This window comes from Capricornis sumatraensis, chromosome 3, assembly GCF_032405125.1.
Source record: "Capricornis sumatraensis isolate serow.1 chromosome 3, serow.2, whole genome shotgun sequence".
Lineage (NCBI taxonomy): Eukaryota > Metazoa > Chordata > Mammalia > Artiodactyla > Bovidae > Capricornis > Capricornis sumatraensis.
The window spans coordinates 22,366,998-22,389,355 of NC_091071.1; the positions used below are offsets into that span (position 1 = coordinate 22,366,998).

At 41.8% G+C, this 22,358-nt stretch overlaps 1 protein-coding gene across 1 annotated transcript in view; it reads right to left on the bottom strand.

The window, feature by feature from the left end:
* MOSMO (modulator of smoothened) overlaps positions 1–18,153 on the bottom strand; it is a 73,542-nt gene extending 55,389 nt beyond the window's left edge. Inside the window, exon 1 of the mRNA XM_068969406.1 lies at positions 18,048–18,153. Coding sequence (XP_068825507.1) covers positions 18,048–18,153 — 106 coding nt within the window. The remainder of the gene's footprint in view (positions 1–18,047) is intronic.
* Positions 18,154–22,358: the final 4,205 nt, after the last annotated feature.

The following is a 22,358-nucleotide window of genomic DNA, read 5'->3' on the forward strand; positions in this document are numbered from 1 at the left end:
CTCCAGGTAAGAATACTGGAGTGGCTTGCCATGCCCTTCTCCAGGGAATCTGCCCAACCCAGGGATCAAACCCAGGTCTTGTGCATCGCAGGCAGATTCTTTACTATCTGAGCCACCAGGGAAGCCCAAGAATACTTGTGGGTATCCTCTCCAGAGGATCTTACTGACCAAGGAATCAATCCGGGGTCTCCTGCATTGTAGGTGGATTCTTTTCCAGCTGAGCTACCAGGGAAGCCCCCTTCTCTGCCTTCTATCCAGCTATTCCCATTCCTGGACAGACACCCAGCAGGCACAATGCAGCTAAAAGTCCAGCAAGTCCCGTCCTAACTGGCCCAACCCAATATACTTCTGGAACACCGACTCCACCCCAAACAATGGTTAGGAGGTTCCATCTTCCTCAACCACTTCCAGGTTTTGTGTTTGTAGAAGACAATGCTCTCAGGGAGGAGGGACAGGAATGAGCGAATTTAGCTCAGATGAAATGGAGTAGCTCTCATAGTCAAGAAAAGAGTCCAAAATGCAGTACTTGGGGTTCAATCTCAAAAATGACAGAATGATTTCAGTTCATTTCCAAAGCAAATCATTCAACATTACAGTAATCTAAGCCTACGCCCCAACCAGTAATGCTGAAGAAGATGAAGCTGAATGGTTCTATGAAGATCCACAAAACCTTCTAGAACTAACACCAAAATAAGATGTCCTTTTCATCATAGGGGACTGAAATGCAAAAGTAAGAAGTGAAGAGATACCTACAATAACAGGCAAGTTTGGCCTTGGAGTATAAAAAGAAGCAGGGCAAAGGCTAACAAAGTTTTGCCAAGAGAACGCACTGGTCACAGCAACCCTCTTCCAACAACAAAAGAGATGACTCTATACATGGACATCACCAAATGGTCAATACCAAAATCAGACTGATTATACTGATTGAATATACTGATTATATTCTGTGCAGCCAAAGATGGAGAATCTCTATACAGTCAGCAAAACAAGACTGGGAGCTGACTGTGGCTCAGATTATGAGTTCCTTATTGCAAAATTCAGACTTAAAATTGAAGAAAGTAGGGAAAACCACTAGGCCATTTAGGCATGATCTAAATCAAATCTCTTATGAACACAGAAGAAATGAAAAACAGATTCAAGGGATTAGATCTGAGAAACAGTGCCTGAAGAACTATGGTCAGAGGTTCATAACACTGTACAGGAGGCTATGACCAAAACCATTCCCAAGAAAAAGAAATGCAAGAAGGCAAAATGGTTGTCTGAGGATGTCTTACAAATAGCTGAGAAAAGAGAATCGAAAGGCAAAGGAGAAAAGGAAAGTTATATGCATCTGAATGCAGAGTTCCAAAGAATAGCAAGGAGAGATAAGAAAACCTTCTTAAGTGAATAATGCAAAGATATCAGTTCAGTTCAATTCAGTTGCTGAGTCCTGTCTGACTCTGCGACTCCATGGACTGCATTACGACAGGCCTCCCTGTCCATCACCAACTCCCGGAGTTTACTCAAACTCATGCCCATTGAGTCGGTGATGCCATCCAACCATCTTATCCTCTGTCATCCCCCTTTCCTTCTGCCTTCAATCTTTCCCAGCATAAGGGTCTTTTCAAATGAGTCAGCTCTTTGTATCAGGTGGCCAAAGTATGGGAGTTTCAGCTTCATCATCAGTCCTTCCAATGAATATTCAGGACTAATTTCCTTTAGGATGCACTGGTTGTATCTCCTTGCAGTCCAAAGAACTCTCAAGAGTCTTCTGCAACAGCACAGTTCAGTAGCATCAATTCTTTGGCACTCAGCTTTCTTTATAGTCCAACTCTCACATGCATATCTGACTACTGGAAAAATCATAGCTTTGACGAGATGGACCTTTGTCGGCAAAGTAATGTCTCTGCTTTTTAATATACTGTCTAGGTTGGTCCTAACTTCTCTTCGAAGGAGTAACCGTCTTTTAATTTCATGGCTGCAGTCACCATCTGCAGTGATTTTGGAGCCCAAAAAATTAAAGTCTGCCACTGAAAACAATAGAATGGGAAAGACTAGAGATCTCTTCAAGAAAATTAGAGATACCAAGGGAACATTTCATGCAAATATGGGCTCGATAAAGGACAAAAATGGTATCGACCTAATAGAAGTAGAAGACATTAAGAAGAGGTGGCAAGAATACACAGAAGAACTGTACAAAAAAGATCTTCATGACCCAGATAATCATGATGGTTGATCACTCAACTAAAGCCAGACATCCTGGAATGTGAAGTCAAGTGGGCCTTAGGAAGCATCATTACGAACAAAGCTAGTGGAGGTGATGGAATTCCAGTTGAGCTATTTGAAATCCTGAAAGATGATGCTGTGAAAGTGCTGCACTCAATCTGCCAGCAAATTTGGAAAACTCAGCAGTGGCCACAGGACTGGAAAAGGTCAGTTTTCATTCCAATTCCAAAGAAAGGCAATGCCAAAGAATGCTCAAACTACCACACAATTGCACCCATCTCATACTCTGCTACTACTGCTGCTAAGTCGCTTCAGTCATGTCCGACTCTGTGCAACCCCAGAGATGGCAGCCCACCAGGCTCCCCCATCCCTGGGATTCTCTAGGCAAGAATACTGGAGTGGGTTGCCATTTCCTTCTCCAATGCATGAAAGCAAAAAGTCAAAGTGAAGTCGCTCAGTCGTGTCCAACTCTTTGCGACCCCATGGACTGTAGCCTACCAGGCTCCTCCGTTCATGGGATTCTCTAGGCAAGAGTACTGGAGTGATTGTCTTCTCCAATCTAGTGATGCTCAAAATTCTCCAAGCTAGGCTTCAACAGTATGTGAACCATGAACTTTCAGATGTTCAAGCTGGTTTTAGAAAAGGCAGAGGAACCAGAGATCAAATTGCCAACATCTGCTGGATCATCGAAAATGCAAAGAGAGTTCCAGAAAAACATCTATTTCTGCTTTACTGATTAAGCCAAAGCCTTTGACTATGTGGATCACAATAAACTCTGGAAATTTCTGAAAGAGATGGGAATACCAGACCACCTGACCTGCCTCTTGAGAAATCTGTATGCAGATCAATAAGAAACAGTTGGAATTGGACATGGAACAACAGACTGGTTCCAAATAAGAAGAGGAGTACATCAAGGCTGTATATTGTCACCCTGCTTATTTAACTTATATGTAGAGTACATCATGAGAAACGCTGGGCTGGAAGAAGCACAAGCTGGAATCAAGACTGCTGGGAGAAATATCAATAACCTCAGATATGCAGATGACACTACTTTTATGGCAGAAAGCGAAGAGGAACTAAAGAGCGTCTTGATGAAGGTGAAAGAGGAGAGTGAAAAAGTTAGCTTAAAACTCAACATTCAAAAAACGAATATCATGGCATCCGGTCCCATCACTTCATGGCAAACAGATGGGGGAAACAATGCAAACAGTGACAGACTTTATTTTCTTGCTCCAAAATCACTGTGGACAGTGACTGCACCCATGAAATTATAAGACGCTTGTTCCTTGAAAGAAAAGCTATGACAAACTTAAGCAGCATATTAAAGAGACATCACTTTGCCTACAAAGGTCCATATAATCAAACCTACGGTTTTTCCAGTAGTCATGTATGGATATGAGAGTTGGACTATAAAGAAGGCTGAGCACCAAAGAATTGATGCTTTTGAACTGTGGTGTTGGACAAGACTCTTGAAGGTCCCTTGGACTTCAATGAGATCTAACCAGTCAATCCTACAGGAAATCAGTCCTGAATATTAACTGGAAGGACTGATGCTGGGCTGAAACTCCAATAATTTGGCCACCTGATGCAAAGAGCTGACTCACTGGAAAACACTCTAATGCCACAAAGACTGAGGACAGGAAGAGAAGGAGGCCCCAGAGCATGAGATGGTTGGATGGCATCATTGACTCAATGGACATGAGTTTGAGCAAACTTTTGGGGGATAGTTAGAGAAAGGGAAGCCTAGGGTGCTGCAGTCCAAGGGGTCACGAAGAGTCGGACACGACTGAGCAACTGAACAAAACAAACAGATGAGGAAACTAAACTCAGAGGTCAAGAAAGAAGTCCAAAGCCACATAGCTCAAAAATGGCAGAGCCAGAATTTGAACTGAATTCTGGCTTCACACCCGTATTCCTTTCACAACATCTTTATTAATAATTTCCCAAGAATTCAATATATGATATCATATACACCCACTTTTATTTTAAATCAAGAGATGGATGGCGAAAGAGGAGCTTGGAACTATTTTTTGGTTGGGAAAAATATAAAGAAAAAGCATTCAAGTAATTTTTCAAGCACAAACAAAACATCTACAGTAAAGCCTAAATTAGAAGCCAAGTATCAACAGAAATACTCTTCAAGTTAAAAACAATTAATTTGTACCATTTGTACCCCAACTGACACACAAAATACTATTTTCCTCCTTATTCCATTCATTCATAGAGACCTTCAACAAACAGTAACCATACTAGCCAGGACTAACAGTCCCTCTCATGAGGGTTGGATGAGGAACATTGGATCCAGCTTATTCTGTATCACTTAGCTTTACCATGGAGAGATCATTCATCCACTATAAGTTCCTTATCTTCCCCATGTCTACTTCCTACCATCACACACCACACAAATCACACATACATTCATGCACTCATACAAATCTTCCTCATCTCCACTGAGTTAATTCTATCTCTGGATATTCTATCTCAAGAAATCTCTTAAACATACATTTTCTGCAAGTCTTCTTTTTCTTCCTCTGCCAGGGCGATTTGTAAGTAAAAAATGACTCAAAATATTGTTGACAAATGTTAAGAAGAATCTCAGTGAAGCACTTTTGTCACACAGAAAAAAAATCACATGTTTTAAAGTCAAATTGACAAAGGATCAGAGATACAAGCTATTTCTACTTTTTAACTTTTAAAAAGGTTTTTTATCAGTAACTGTATTGCTTTCTACTATATTTTTTTATACAGAAGTAAATAGTTCAGTCATGACATGGTCTTACTGACTAGCCTAGTAATCTAATTTCTGTATTGACCCAGAGAATCAACTAATCAACCTACAAATTAACTTTCATCTTAAAATATTTTTTCAAAGTTGGGAATAACTAGACAGTAGCTGGACCTTACTTTCCAAAATAAAAACCAACTGACAACATGTAAAACATTTATGAATTTTGTGGACATACAGCTATTTAAAGAAAACCATTAAAATATAAATATCATATTTGTGAAAATGAGAGACAACTAGGGATGCCAAATCCCTCTTTCCTGATTAGCCCCTTTCTGCTTCGATATTCTACTCTCACTTGAAATATAACCTCTAAACCAAAATCATCACTTTTGCCCTTAAAGTGGCTCACTGTCCAAAGTTCCCAATTCTGTTCCCTACTCCAAGTTTAAAGACTTAGTGTCAACCATAACACTTCCTCTTTCCTGCCAAGCGCAAATTTGAGTGAGTGCTAAGGTACAGAGATCAATGAATTTTATGCCCGGTTCTTTTTTTATATATAAAATTTTAAAAATTATTTTTGTCTGTGCTGGGTCTTCGATGCTGCGTGGGCTTTTCTCTAGTTGTGGAGAGTGGGGGCTACTCTTTAGTTGCAGTGTGAAGGCATCTCATTGTGGAGCAGAGGCTCTAGAGTGTGCAAGGCTTCGGTAGTTGTGGCACGTGGGCTCAGTAGTTGTGGCTCAGTATAAAGCACACGCTCAATAGTTGTGGTGTCTGGGCTTAGTTGCTCCACGACATGTGGGATCTTCCCAGACCAGGGAATAAATCTGTGTCTCTGGCAATGGCGGGTGGATTCTTTAACACTGAGCCATGGAGGAAGTCCTATTCTTATAAAACTTTAAAAATCTACACTAGAAAGCAGGGCAAGTAACATACAAATAACCATAATACAGATATGCTACCATGAAAAACACACAAGAGGGAAAAATCATGTGAGGTAGGGGATCAATAAAGATTTTTATGAAGACAGTAGTTGACACATGCTTGGAAGACGGGTAGGACACCGAACCGACAGGAACCGCTAAGCATGAAAGAGCATCACACTGAGAATAAACAAAGATTTAGAGATGAATAAAGAGATTACTTAGGAAAGTTATGACCAACCTAGATAGAGAGACATTACTTTGCCAACAAAGGTCCGTCTAGTCAAGGCTATGGTTTTTCCAGTAGTCATGTATGGATGTGAGAGTTGGACTGTGAAGAAAGCTGAGCGCCGAAGAATTGATGCTTTTGAACTGTGGTGTTGGAGAAGACTCTTGAGAGTCCCTTGGACTGCAAGGAGATCCAACCAGTCCATTCTAAAGGAGATCAGTTCTGGGATTTTTTTGGAAGGAATGATGCTAAAGCTGAAACTCCAGTACTTTGGCCACCTCATGTGAAGAGTTGACTCACTGGAAAAGACTGATGCTGGGAGGGATTGGGGGCAGGAGGAGAAGGGGACGACAGAGGATGAGATGGCTGGATGGCATCACTGACTCGATGGACATGAGTTTGAGTGAACTCCGGGAGTTGGTGATGGACAGGGAGGCCTGGCGTGCTGCAATTCATGGGGTTGCAAAGAGTTGGACATGACTGAGCAACTGAACTGAAAGAGATTACAGATTATATTTAGGAAACCAAAAGTAATACAGAGGGGCTGGAATGTAGATCCACGTAGGGAAAAAGGAGGATCAAAAGTTGGAAAGACAAGCCAGAGGCATGTTGTGAAGACCATTAAGGGCCTTCTGTGCTATGGTAGATGAAGGGTCACTGAAGGTTTCTGGTCCAAACATATGCAGTGGTTAAAAGCCAGGACTCTGGAGCTAGATCCAAATCTCAGCTTTTCCACTTAGCAGCTGTGTGACCCTGGGCAAGTTACTTAATTTCTTTTTATCTCTGTGGGGCTAATAGCAGCACTTAGGGATGTTGTGAGGATTAAATTGGTTCACACATGTAAAAAGTGTCTAGAAAAGTAGCTGTCATAAAGCAAGTACTTATAAGTATTTGCAACTATTTAATATTACCATCCTATCCTTTAGAAAGATAAATTTAGCAGCGATGTATAGAAATGAACTGAAATGAATCTTTCCAAACACTTTACAGGTTCCCCAAGGATAAAATACTTTTTCATTCACTTAAAAGAAATCCCTCAGAATATTTAGTACAGTTCCTTACAGACCACACATATCTTAAAAAGCATTTATTGTGAGATTGTCTGTAATAAAGTACAATGGTGTAGGAAATATCTACATGAAGATTTAAGGAATACTCACAGTAAATGAAAGATTTATTAAAATGGATGGTACTTTATAAGTGAAATGGTCATAAATGAAATTGCCTTGGAGATCTTTGCCTTACTTTGAACATGTCCTATTTTTGAAAAAAAATTTCTGTATTATAGCTGAAAGTAAACCCAATAATGTTTCAGGTAAATAACTTACTGTGAACATACCACAAATGGGGAGACTCAATGAAATTCCCCTCTCCCATTTTCTTACTTGACCCAACCAACTGGATTTTCTTTACTTTTTTTAATCTCTAATGATAGCATTATACGGTTTCTGTTGAACAGATCTATATTAAAAGTCAACAGCTGCCTTTTTGCTCAATATACACAACACCAAGTGTCAAAATACCAAATGTGACCTTTTATTTATAGCAAAGCTAGTAAAAAGAAACACACAAAAAGTGCAGTCTTTTTATCTCAATTAAAAAGAAAAAAAAAGCAATTCAAAGAACTGTCAGTTTGCTTCAAAACTGAAGTCATAAACTGAAATGTCATGTAAATAAACTATACATTCTGGTTTATACATATTCATAAATACATGTAAGTATCATTGATAGCAACACCCAAATCTTTATGCTTCTTTGTCAACTCTAAAGCAATAAATCCCAAAGGACTATTTCATTCTACTTGCCCATGGCATTTCCAGTAAGGATATTTAATTTAGCTGTGACCTACAGCTAATGAGGGAATACATAAATTTTAGAGAGGTATGTTATTGAAAAGTAATTTTGATCCAAATACTTAGTTTTATGTACCTTGATTTTCAAGGATCTTTAGGTTCCCTCATTCTCTTATTTAACCTCTCTACTATTTCAACAATACGTTTGCTAAATATTGGGCTTCCCTGGTGGCTCAGACTGTAAAGAATCTGCGTGCAATGCAGAAGACCCAAGTTCGATCTCTGGGTTGGGAAGATCCCCTAGAGGGAGTGGCTATACACTCCAGTATTCTTGCCTGGAGAATTCCATGGACAGAGAAGTTGGCGGACTACAGTCCATGGCGTCACAAAGAGTCAGACTCTTGACTGAGCAACTAACACTTTCACTTTTTCACCTTGATTTTCAAGAATCCTTAGTTTCTTTCATGCCCTTAGCTAACCCCTCTATTTCAACAATGTTGTGTTAGTTAGCTATTCCAACAATAGCTTTGCCAAATATTACCTTTTCATCAGTCTACAGTCAATAAACAATAAAATAATGTTACCACTACCCATAATCTATTACCAAGTATACCATGCTTTTTAAGTATCAAACTTATCAGTAGTTACTTGCTAGCTGGGCAAAGAATTCTAAAAAGTACCTGGAAAAACGTGTAACTTCAGAGCTTGAAATAAAACATTCTGACAATTAAAAAAGTATGAATGTTATGTTTATGTAAATCATCATAAATAAGTAAAGTTGTAGATATGAAATTTACACCTATATATTATCACTGCTGTCACTGTACAACCTAATTTCTGGGGTTATTCAGAGGATATAAAACAAGGTCACTATGTAAACAATTATCCCTTCAAGTTGCATGATTAAGCTATTTATAACTCAATAACAATAATTTCATGAACAGTAATACTTTATTACATGTCTAAATTTCCCCTGTAAGATTATGTAATATGGCCTACTGCTTAAGTACACACTGAAATGGGGTATGGAAAAATTCATACTCACAGGTACATTGAAGAAGCTAACGACAACTAGAAGAAATTTTATTTCATAAATGAAAAATGAACAATTTTCAGTTGTACTATTTGCCAGGTTTCTATTAAGAAACAACTATCTCAGATATTTCAAACTTATTTTCAGCCTTTGAGGTGAGACTCTTTGACTATACTCCAACTGAAAGCTTTACAGATCACTATAGTCCTTTAAAAATAATTTGGGAAATATATGATTTTCATAATTCACTGCAGATACTATTCTTTAACATATTTGTTTTCAGTCACTTTGCAAACCAGTCAATCTTTAATATACAGGAGAACAGAAAGTTGGGGTCTGAACCTGTGCAGCAATTATAAGTTCTACAAGAGGTATTAACCACATCTGAATGATATAATTTTGATTAATAAAAAAATTATCAACTACAACTTGTCTAAGATCAATTACATGGCTAGTGAATTGTGGGACTGGGATCTGACTACATGTTGATCTAGCCCAAAACCTGTGTGTTCTTTCCACTATGGTAGACTGTCTTTCACTTAGAAAACCTCTTTAGTCTATTCCAGAAACATATAAACTCATGCATTCCTTGGTTTTGGTACTTACATATACCCCATGAAGTTTACATTACCACTACAACTGACTTCACAGTCTGTATTCCTGCAAAGCTCCCTTCCCCAAGCTGGATTTCAGAAATATTCACCACAGACACACTTAAATCTCTTTTTAGAACAAGGCAGGACACAAGTAAATAAATAAAACAGATAATACAAAAGGGAAACATTTTAAAATTAGGATGTTTTGACCTTTCATAGAACAATGACTAACATCTGAGCATTTGCTATATATTAGGCCATGTGCTAATTCTTCATATGCTATATTTTATTTTCTCACAACCATCCTTTGAGATAAATATATTAATTCCTATTTTATAGGCGAGAAATCAAATTACATGCCCCAAATCATAAAATTCATAAAAAGGGAATCAAAAAATCAAATCTCGATATGTCTGACTCAAATCTCATGGGACTATTTTACTGCACTAAAACTCCAATACAAACTCAACATTTATGAGGAAAGGGGTTAACAACAGAACTATTTTAGGTTTATACTAAGCTGAACAGTGGAGGACTGATGTATATTACTCTTACTATGCCAGCTTTGAAAGGGGTTCTGGCAGCCAAGTGAGGAAGAACTCAACAAGTCTGGTCAGTCTAATAAATGCAACGGCTGTCATCACTCTGTAATACCTTTTTCAGAATTTCCCTCCTCTTAGATTTTTCTACTCTCTCATGACTTCTGTCTATGTTCTTGGTCCCAAATTCCCCTTCACCAAATCTTTTAAGTCAACTAGTTTACGTCCTTTATCCTGAAGTGCCTACATCTCTGTTGATAATAGTAAAAAGAGGGGCTTTTTAGAACTAAGGTTGTAAAAAAAAATAAAATAAATGTTTTGTTCAGGAAATCTCATCTCAAATTGGAAAATCTGGATTATGCTGTGAAATTCACAGTATTATAAATTATTTCAAGCTTCAAGTATGACCTGTGAACACTGTAAAAAGACTGGTCTTTGAATTTTTATTCAAAGCTCTTATTTGATATGCTGAAATAAATAATACCGATGATTTACTTTTTTAAAAAAAACAAGGAAAAAATTTTATACCACTTTACCATTATGAAGAAGTGGTATTCTTGGAAGGCAAAGAAATTTACTGGCCCCAATATCCATCAACTGATGAATGGATAAATAAATTGGGATTCACCACATAATTTGGCAATAACAGGAAATGAACTACTAATATTTGCTATAATATGGATGAACACTGAAAACATTATGCTAGGTGAAATAAGCCAATCACAAAAGACCACACATTGCATGATTCCATTTATAGGAAATATCCGGAATAAGCAAATCTACAAAGACAGAAAGCAGTCTGCCTAAGAACTAGGAAGTTGGAGGGTGATGGCGAAGGGATCTGGGGTTTCTTTTTGGAGTACTGAGAATGTTCTAAAATTGACTGTGGCACAACTTTATGGTTATACAAACCACTTCATTGTACACTTTAAATAGGTGCATCTTACGGTTAATTTAATTATATTTCAAAAAAGCTGTTTTAAAAAAGAAATTTCCTGGGAAAAGACTCAAAAGGCCATTGAAGAAGTTTTGTTAATGCTTTTTAAGTTAAAGACGAGTACAATCTCAAGATTTTTGCTGTCTGAGGTAAGCCAGTTCTGTCCTTCTCTGCAAGTCATGTCCAAAATGATTAACATGACAAAGTTCTAGACAGTTTAGTTTGTTTAACAAAGGATGTTACAAAGCTCCTTCACACCAAACCAACTCTGCTTACCGAAGTTGTCACGGTTCAGGAAAAGGGCTTATCATTTCATAATTTTCTACTATTTAATAACAGATGTGCTTTGGAAGCTTGTAATTTTAATGTTTTAAACCAAAGGCTGCCAACGTATAGGCTAGGATCTACCTAAAGATCTTGAACTCTTACATGACAGATGTCAAGCCCACAGTGTCCTATCTGAGGTTTACCAGGATTTTCTGTGGAGAGAGTAGTGGGTAACAGAATGGGAAATGAAACCTTCCTCATCTTTCTCAATCATCTGCCAGTCTTCATACTTGAGAAAAAAGAAAATTCTTCCTTGCAAAAGGTTAGCCATCTCCTAGGTTTCAACCTGCTAAGGCTTTCTTCCCACTTCTGATGTTTTTATCCATGAGAGGTGGGGTGGAGGTACGGCTGTTAAGAACATCTAAGTTTATCTGTGTCCCCTCACTCAATCTTTCTCAGGTCAGGAGGAATGATTTCATTTGATTGGCAGTTTGAGATAAAAAACTGGGCATAAGTGGTCCAACTTTTCGCCCTTAGGAGCAAGTTGCCTAAAGGGAGCACTCATCTCTTTCGTTCTTTCCCACTGGAAGTCCTACAGAGCAGGTCCCCCAATCCTGCCTGGGAGTGGACAATTAAGTCTGTTCAATTTCGAGGCCCAGTAAGAGGAAGCTGGAAAAGGGAAAGGCTACCCACTCCAGTATTCTGGCCTAGAGAATTCCATGGACAGTCCATGGGGTTGCAAAGAGTCAGACACGACTGACTGAGTGACTTTCACTTTCAAGAGGAAGTTACTTGTCCAAGGATATAAGTCACATTCTCCAATATCCTCTTTATCAATATTAAATAATATTTTGGCTAATTATCTTATTCTTTTTTTCTCAGTTAGTTCACAATATAAATAGGGAAGAGGATGATAATGAGACTCCTTAAAAACTCTCACATCCAATCTAATTTTAAAAAGAACAAGAGTAAAGGTATTTTCAGGAATAAATACACTATGACAGACTACAATCTGAATAAGAGAACCAATTCTAGAGAGAAAAATTTTGCTTAGATATAAGGAAGAGGTTCAAGTTCCTTCATATGCTAGAAGACTCCTGGGAAACAGTTGGAAATCTTCATAAAGTACAGTGAGTAAATCCATCTAGGATAATAATCCTCAACGGTCGGGCTTTCCCAGTGGCTCAGCAGTAGAAAATCTACCTACAATGCAGAAAACACAGGGTTGATCTCTGGGTCAGGAAGATCCCCTGGAGGAGGGCATGGCAACCCACTCCAGTATTCTTGCCTGGAGAATCCCATGGACAGAGGAGCCTGGCAGGCTACAGTCCATAGTTACAAAGAGCCGGGCACGACTGAAGCGACTGAGCACGCACAATCCTAAATGGTCACTGAAATCTGTGCCATAAAGGAATGATGCCTCAGTAAAAGATCTCTAGATCACTTATATTTATCAGGAGCAGCTTTGTTGATCTTGTTTAAAAATTTTTTTTTCACTAAAAATTTGTCTCTTGAGGGATGAGAAAACAGTAACTGTGAGGTTAAGGTAACTGTACAAAGTACAGGACATCCCTTTAATACTGAAACCCAAATCTCTTTTACCTCTTCTGTATTCTGGCAAAAATTTTCGCCACTGATGTGTGCACAAATTCCTACATAGGCAGTGTTCTTGAAGGGGGACTTTGCAACCCGGAAACTCAAATCTCATGTGCGAAACACCGACTTATGGGGCAAAATGTAGAAATGACTATTTAACATTGGCCAAATATAAGAACCCTAGGGAATCAAATCAAGTCATAGATGTCAAAGTGCTTCAAAAACTATAAAGCACTACATAAAATATTGTCTTGATATTGAGTTCCAGTAACCAGTAGAAATTTGACCCTAGTATAGCAGAATTTATGTAATTCTGCCATTATATTTACTATTATTTAATACTTTTTATTACATTAACAGAAACTCCTAAAGGTCCTTACTAAAGTATCCCCCCATGTATATTCCCCATACAAACGACATCTATTTCTGTTACACTGTATCTTTAGAGTTTACTGGTGGTCCAGTGGTTAGGAATTGGGGTTTTCACTGCCATGGCCTGGGTTCAATCTCTGGTTGGGGAACTAAGGTCCTGCAAATCACTCAGCCAAATAAAAAGAAAAGGGGGTGGCAGTCATCATATGTTTAAAAGTTTGTGCATCATCCACAAGCTGTTAGAACAAATTCAGGAAATGCTATCACACACAGATGAAAATTAAAGGAATATAGTTTCTCTGTATTTGGGCCAATACTATAAAAACAAATAAAAAACTGCCAGTACGGGACTTCTCAGGTGGCTCAGTGGTAAAGAATCTGTCTGCCAATGCAGGAGACACTGGTTCAATCCCTAGGTTAGGAAGATCCCCTGGAGGAAATGGCAACCCACTCCAGTATTCTTGCCAGGAAAATCCCAGGGACAAGAGGAGCCTGGCATGCTAGAGTCCATGGGGTTGCAGAGTCAGACATGATTGAGCATGCCAATGCAGGGGACATGGGTTCGAGTCTTGCTCCAAGAAGATTCTACATGCTGTGGGGCAACCAAGCCTGTAAGCCACAACTACTAAAGCCCACATGCTCTAGATCCCAGGCTCTGCAACAAGAGAAGCCACCCCAATGAGCAGTCCACGCACCGCAAGAAGAGTATCGAGCCGAAGAGGAGCCTCTGCTCACTGCAACTAGAGAAAGCCCACGTGCAGCAACGAAGAACTAGCATAGCCAAAAAAAAGTCTTAAAAAATGGTAAAAAAAAAAAAAAAAACCCAAAAAACTTCCAGCATGAAACATGGCTCATAATGTTATAGTAATATAGTTTATTAGTTGAGATTTAAGGAAGTTATTTTACTCAGCTTTTTGTTTTGGGATATTTCATTTCCTTTTGTGGTAGTTCAAGTAGAAGCTGAGGAGTACAGAGACTAGGAGTTGGAGATGAGACTAAAAGAGGAGAAACGGTGATGGTGGAGTCCAAAGCCAAGAGGGAAGACAAATTTGTTTGACTTGTGCTAAGTCTTGATGTCTTCTCACTTCCAAGCATCTAATAAAGAAACTGTGTCAGTTCTCAGTAATAAGTTCTGAGCTTCAGTTTCAAAACTGGGATTCTGACACCTGTTATAAACTCGAACAGCAATACAACGATATCTAACTTTTACTGAGCACTATGTATCAGGCACTGTTCTAAATATTTTACGTGGTTTACCTCAATCATTACAATAACTCAGAGATGTTATCTCTATTTTACAGAAGGGGAACTCTACAGAGAAAGGCCAGGTAAGTTAACCAAAGTAACAGAGCTACTAAGTGGTAAGGTTTGGATTTGAATCCTAAACTTTCCCGTTCTAGTTTACTGCAGTGGTTTTCAAACTACATTCTGAGGAACCTTTCAGCTCCAGGAGTTCTATTTTCAAAATATACTTTGTTCATTTAAAAAGTAAAAACATTACAATCAAGACTTTTAGTACGATGTATAATGCACCAAAGGGAATCAACAACATATTAACTTTGTGCTGCCAGGTAAAGTCACTTTTTTGCAGATCTTAGTGTAAAGCCACTCCAGCATTCTTACCTGGAGAATCCCAGGGACGGGGGAGCCTGGTGGGCTGCTTTCTATGGGGTCGCACAGAGTCTGACACGACTGAAGCGACTTAGCAGCAGCAGCAGCAGCAGCAGTGTAAAGCCAGTCCTGCCACCTCCGAAATCTTAACTGAACTTCCTGTAAATGTTTCATTGATTTGGAAAGTGTAACTCTGCACTGATTTTTTTTTTTTTTAACTCAAGACTAGATGTGTTTATTCAGGTAAAAAGTACAGTGAGCATTCAAGCTCAAACACTAGGCAAGATTCAGGTACATCTTACCACAAAGCAAAGGCACAAAAGTGAACAAAGAAACATACCACTTCATTCATTTTAAATTTGGGGGAGCTCCCTGTCTGACATATTTAACCTTAAGAAATACAGGTCAGGGAATTCCCTGGTAGTCCAGTGGTTAGGGTTCCATGCTCTCACTGCCAAGGGCCTTGGTTCAGTCTCTGACTGGGAAACGAAAATTCCACAAGGCATGGCCAGAAAAAAAAAAAAAGAAAAATGAAAACAAGAAAGAAATATCGGGTAGATATGATTTTGAAAAAATCTCCAGTGTTCTTACTACCTCCTCTTATTCCTCTTGCTAAACACAGAATATTTAACTGAAAGGTATCTTGAGATGGCAAGGGAAACTTTTAGGGGGGAAAAAATCACCTCCTCCACCCCTACTTCAGCCACACAGCACCAGTGTTACAGTCTGGACTTTGTGCCCCCAATCCCCTGCCCTTCCACTCTGCTGTATCAATAACTCTCAGTGAAGTCTTCAACTCTATGGGTCTAAGTCAACTATTCCACTGACCATATGCCATCTGGTATTCAATGACTAAAATATATATAACAGCTTTCTTTTTCACTTTTCCTCTTTATCCAGTTGAGATTTAATGAGCCATCATTACAATATTTTGACCAATGCCTTAAACACTTTTGCTCCTCTGTCATTTTGTTGCATGTATCTGGCAAACCACAACTCTGAATGAAGCTGTCTATTGGCTTTCACCATACACTGGTGCCAGAGTAGCTGAGCACCACCAGAGGGTCAACAAAGCATAGATCGGTTATCACACTTAGGTTCATGACCACTGACTTCAATGAAGTCTCCACGCTGCTAGATAATCCTATTGTCTCCAGCTGTCTCTCACAACTATTATTTCAAACATTTTCTACTTCTTTCAAACCTTGGGACTTCCGTCCCTCCCATCTCCAAGGCAACTCACAGCTGATGACTTTGCCTAATTTAAAGGAGTTGTATTCATCTTATTCTTGTTTTCTTTCAAATACAATAGAGTATAACATCTTCTCAGGGAAGTTATGAGATTACTTATCTCTCTTTCCTCTCTCTCTAAGCTGTTTCCTTCCCATGGACATTCAGTCTATTTTATAAACTGGGATTCCACTTGAAACTTCTTTACAAAAGGAGTCACTGAACACATAATCAGATTAAAAACAAGTCAGGAACTGGATGTCACACACACAATTAGCAACAGTGACATTACTAACATTTTCAGAAACAAAGCCTGCAGTTTCACCAAATTTAAAATCATTCTGGTATTTTCTTTATATGCTTTACAGTTTTAAAAAACATAATTAACATTTAAGATTGTGTTATGTTTAAAGTGCACAAAGTGTTTATTTGATACATTTATAAACTGCAACATTACCATTGTAGCAATAGCTAACACTGCTACAGGGTCACATAATACGCATATATGTTTTACACTTAAGAGCTCTGCTATGACTATATAGGCAAGAAAAGGAGCAGGAATTTTTAGAGTGTTATTTTAATAACCAGTAAATCTGACAGCATGATTTTGTGTTACTAGGTCTAGATGGGGGAGAGAAAGAAGGAGGAAGCAACAAATGTCCCAGCCACGGCTTTTTTTAAGAGCTAAAAATACTGCAGGATAAATACAGAATCATAAGCAATACTTAAGAAGTAAGTCTGACAGCACAGTGATACATTCTTACAACAAATTATTCATGGAGGGAGTCTGATAGTCCCAACTCTCATTATTCCCTTCACCTGCACTGAACAAGCAGTTAGAAAAGAAGTTTATTCCTTTACTCCCATCAGCTCTCCTGGCAGCTGTTACATTAATTAAAGTTTTGGTCTTACAGGTCTGGGTGAGTGTGAGTGACTGTGTGTGTATGTGTGTGTGGGGGGGTGTAGTTGGTGGCCCAAGCCAGGAAAAATCCTGCAAAGGCATTCACCTGGGATACCCTTCAGAAAGATGCTTTCCTCTTTCCCGACGGCACCACCTCGTCGCTGCTGCCCACAGTTCGGTGGTGTTACAGCAGGCACTGTTGGCTACTGGGCTGCCTACAACTCTAATGTGTTACTTAATTTTGTAACTACTATTAGGATCTCGAAAACGTTTTGTGATGCGCTGGAATGAAAGATGCTCCATAAAATGAAGTTTATTATTAGAATTATTACAGCTCCGGGGCCTAAAATAAAGCAAAATTATAACCACATAGGCTTCAAAGGGAAAATCGGAAGCCACATGCATCTCAAACACTGCCAAGTGGGCAGGGGCTGGGCAGGGGCGCGGGTCTGAGGCTCTCATCCGGCGCCCCCACCGCCACCAGCTCTCGCGGCACCATTAACCCGGTCCTGCCCGGACCTCTATCCCGGACGCCGCTTCTTAGGGTGGCGGAACGAGGGTCAGCGGTCGGCCCCGACTCCTTTCGGCCTCTCGTCGCCCGTCAGCCCTCTGGGGACTCTCACACCCCACAGGCTGCCTCGCTCCGGGCCCCAGTCTCACCGCCTGGTTTCTAATTCCTTCACAGGCGCCTCAGTTTCCTCCAAATCGGTTTCCTCCTGTCTCCCACCTGGACTTTTTTTTTTTTTTTAATCCAGGACGACGCTCGTTGCCCCTTCCGCTGTCCCCCAGGTTGGCGGCTGTCTCCCTTCACCCTCTCTCCCAGGTCCAGGACCATCAGCCCGGTCCAGATCTCCTCGCCCCTCGGCCATTTCGCACTCAGCCCATGGTGCCGCTCCCCTCCGTCCCCCGCGTGTCCCCTTCGCCAGCCCCTCGGCCAGGCAGCCCGGGTCGCCTCACCGCTCCCTTCTTCTCAGGCTGGCCGCCGCCGCGCATCCTCCAGCCCCGTCTTCTCCTGAGCCGGGTCTCCCCTCCCCTCCCTTCGCCCTCAGCCAATCCCCCGCCCGGCCCCGCGCGCCTGCCGCTCGCTCACCCGCGGATTCCCCGGTGTTGATCCAGTCCGGGTTGGCGATGCTGGCGATGGCGAAGATATCGGCGGCCAGAAAGAGACATCCTGAGATGATGGTCAGTTTATCCATCTCCCCGCCCCGTCCCCCCACCCCCCGAGCCCCGGGCAGGCCGCGGCCTCACGCCTCCCGCCCCATGGGCCGCCGCCGGGGCCAGAAGACCCCACGCCGCCGCCTCGCTCCCCTCAGCCCCCGCGCGCCGCTCGCGCCCTCCGCGCGCCCGGGACTAGCAGCCGCGGCGCGGCCCGCACAGCCGGAACCGCCGCCCGCCCCGGAACTGCTCCTTCCGCCCGCCCCTCACCCGGAAGCGAAGCCGAGGCGCTGGCGCGGCCGGCTCCGGCTCTCGGCCCCTGACGACCCCGTTCTGTCTTCTCGGTCCAGCCCAGGCTCGCAGCCCCAGTCCTTCCTCCCGCCCGCCTCAGGCCTTGCTCCGCCCGGCTTCTTCTCGTCCGCCCGCCTCGCTGCCCTGGACTGGGCAGGAGCCGCTTTTCTTCCGGGAGGAGGCGGCCTCGCGACCGCCGAGGGAGTTGATGACAGGCTCTTGTCACCTTGCATTATCGTTGCCTCTGCCGTATCCGTCAGCCCGGGACTGCCCTATTTAGGGAATGCAGCAGGCACTGTAGGTGCTGGGGGTGCCGGAGTGGACAAGAGAAACAAGTTTCCTGCTCTCAGAAAGCTTACCTCCTGGGGCGGGGGGAAGAGACAGAAACTTTGTTGAAAACTGATCTTTAATGCTAGGTGTTAATCTGTCTGATGAGAGGTTTAGGGGGCGGCGGTTTGATGATACTTAGGATAACCAGGGAAGGTTTCACTGAGAGTGCCGCGTTCATAAAGACCTCATGCGTGAAGATCTGGGCAAGACTGTTCCAAACAGAAAAGAAAGTTCAAAGAACATTAGGGAAGCGGGCAAGGAAGAGGTGGGCTGTTCAAGGAACTGCAAAACGGCCCATGTGGCTGGAGAAAAAGAGAGGTAGGCAGAGATCAAATGTAGGACTTCGAGAGCCGTGATAGAGAGTTTGGATTTTGTTCTAAATGCAACAGGAAAGCACTGGAGGGTTTAAAGCAAGAGAGTGACAGGTCTTATTTAGTCTGTAAAAAGAGTATAGATTGTAGGTGGGGAGGGGCAAGAACAAAAGCAGGGATACCAGTTAAGAGGCACAGTAGTCCAGGAGAGAGAGAAATGTAGCTTTAGCTAGGATAAGAGTATTGAAGATAGGGGACAATGGGCAGATAGGGATGTTTTTTAGGCAGAGGAAAGGACGTGCTGATAAATGGGGGTAGGGGGGCAGTTGAAACAGGATTCAGGGAATAACTCCTAAATTTTGGCCTGAGTAACTGGGCGTTTGATGATACTATTTACTGAGGTGGGATGTGGGGAGGGGCTTAAGTTGGATGGAGAAACAGAAAAAGAGATGGTTGGCAAAATTTGTTAGCGACACATATGGCCTACCACATACGGCCTACCACATACAATTTTGCTATCTAATGGAGGTTTCCTTTTCTTCCATGACTCATGTACTAAATCAGTATTAACTCTGACGTCGAGTCCAGTTCTTTCTTTCCCAGATAGTTCCCCATGCAGCGAACAGGAAATGAGATGCTCATTTTCTCCATAAAGGCCACCTAGGTCATCTCTAGAAAGACCTAGAAGAGTGATATCTGTCTCTATTTTTGGAATGCCTACATGTCCACAGAACTCAGCAGGTTTCAAATTCCACCAGACCAACAGCTTTGCAGAAATGCACAGAGTTATCAGTATCAGCACATAGATTGGGTAAGGAAGTTCAATTGCTAGCCTATAGACTTTCCTGGCCAAACATTGGTCTCTTGTGGAGGGGGAGGGGAAGGGTAGGGTTTTTGTTATTATTATTAAATCATATATTTTTCTTCTGCCACAGAAATTGACACAAGCTGATTTATATGTTCCAGGGACTTAGACATAATGCATATCACATTACTGCAGGAATTTTTCACTGTTTGTTGTTGTTTAAACACTGGAGAACTTTGGCGGAGTCATTTTCTTGGCTTCTTTCTGGTGTTTCTGTTGCCAGTTGATAGAAACTCCAGCTGTACAGTTCTGAATTCTCAATGTCCACGGATGTTCACCATTGGCCAGTTGAGAATCCTAGGGTGAAATGTTGGAACACTTGCCTATTCTAACTCCAGCTAAGTGGAATTATGACTTGATTCTTGTGTTTAAAAAATACAAGCATAAATTCCTCCCTCTACCCAGGCATCCCTTCCTGTCCCTCCTACCTTTGCCCCTCCATGAGAGGTCTGAATCTAAGATTAAAACACAAAAACAACTATTACAAAGTTAAAAGAATTTAAAACTTTTTCTACCGGATAATAGCTGCACATCACTACAGACAACAGCCACCTATCCCATTCCTTACCAATCAGGATGTGGGATGAGAGGGGTGGGCAGGAACCAAATTCTCTGTTTACAGGTTTCCTATTAGTCCCAATAATTTGGGGCTGGTTTTAGCCCCCAGTTTCATTCTTGCTTGCCAATGTAGTGTTTCAGAGTCCCAAGACTCTCAGGACAGGACAGATCAGTCTGTTTTCTATATCTCAGTCTAGATTTTCGTAGAGGCAAACCCTAGGGGTTAGGGAGACATGGTGTGATGGAGTGAAAAAGAACACAGAACCATATTTCAGTCCCACCCATGCTACTAACTTGAACTTGGGAAAGTTACATCACCTCTCTGGGCCTCTTTCCTCTATCTGACCAATAGATTCCCAGAGTCAGGCACTCTGTTTCAGTGATAGAACCTCCCCATCCTCTCACCTCTATGCAGAGCAGCTAGAACTTTTGTATCCAGAGAGAAGATGAGCCATGAGGCTCCAACAGGCAGAAAGTCCTTAAGGACCCAGGAAAACAGAAGGTCCCCAGGAGGGAGCTATGCTAGCAGCCTGAAGTCATAGATAGTCATTCTGTGGTTTTTAAAGGGCTCTGGACATAGCAGGCCTTGTCATGATGGATGTTAGGCCTCAGCCCAGCAGAGGCTGAATCCAGAGGCAACCTCAAGGAAAGCTGTGGAGGGGAGTGTGCAATAACTCTTCTTTTTAAGGAGAATCTTTGGCCTGACAGGGTAAAGAACACACCACCTCCCTGGGGATCAGGTTTACCATTCAGGCTAAGGATGTGGTGAATGCAACATACATGTTCACCTGGGGTTTCTGGGATCAGATGAAATGAAAGAGCTAAATCCAGAGGCTAGTAACTTGTGCCAGGGGCTCAAATATCATTTAGTCTCTTGGATTGGGTTCTGCTGAAGCGACTTAGGGACAGATTATTGATTGCAGTGCAAGAAGTTTATTAGGGAGTACTCTTAGGATCAACTCTTGTGGAGGAAGGGAAGGAAGCAGGACTGGGCAGAGGAAGCAGTTTGACTGGTGCAGTCACAGGAGGCTTTGGTAAACCCACAGGGAACTCTGAAGTGGTAATGGCTTGTTCTGAGTTCTGAGCTGGGGTAAAAGGGCCAGCAAAGCCTTGATATCTCTGTTTGGACCAGTTATTGGGTGCTAGACATGGGGCGTGACCTAGGGTAATGTGGCTCTTCAGCCAAAGACAATTCCTTGAGAGGGCTGACAGCTGAGAGCTGTCAACCTACAACCTCTGCAGAAGCTGGGCGTTGGTCCTCCAGTCCTGAAGGGGGACTAGGTAGGAGAGTGCAGCATTTGCAACAGTGCAGCCATTGTGCTGCACAGATTCACTTGCTTCTTTTTAGTTCTCAGTGCATCACCTTCAGGACCCAGTGGAGTCTTTTCCTGTGAGAAAGTTATAATAGGAAGGTTAATGGGACAAAATAGAACTCTTGCTGCTGCTGCTGTAGCTCACCTTAATGTATAACTGACATACTCATCATTTTCTGCCTCTCCTGTCCATCCTAGATTTCTCTCACCCTCAGCACCTCTAGGTGGCTTACATGGTGGCATGGTCCAGACCTCCATCCCTAAGGGGGCTGAGCCTCTGGTTGCCATGTACCTCTCAGGCTGTGGCTGCTGAATTTGTCTATTTACTATAAAATAGGGCAAAGGAGAACTGAGGCACCCAGGTAGATCATATGGGTGCCAAGCCATTTTTCTACCGGTGAAAAACTGAACAATCTTAGTGCTTCCCTGTGCCCAAGGCTATGTATGCTCCTCCTCTACGGGGATGGGGTCCTCATTATTACCTGGGCAGCAGGTCCAGCTCCAGAATCCCATTTAGCATCTACTCGTTCATGCTGTCCCTGGCACAAGCTGTTGCAGGTTGTGTTCTCTGGGAATAC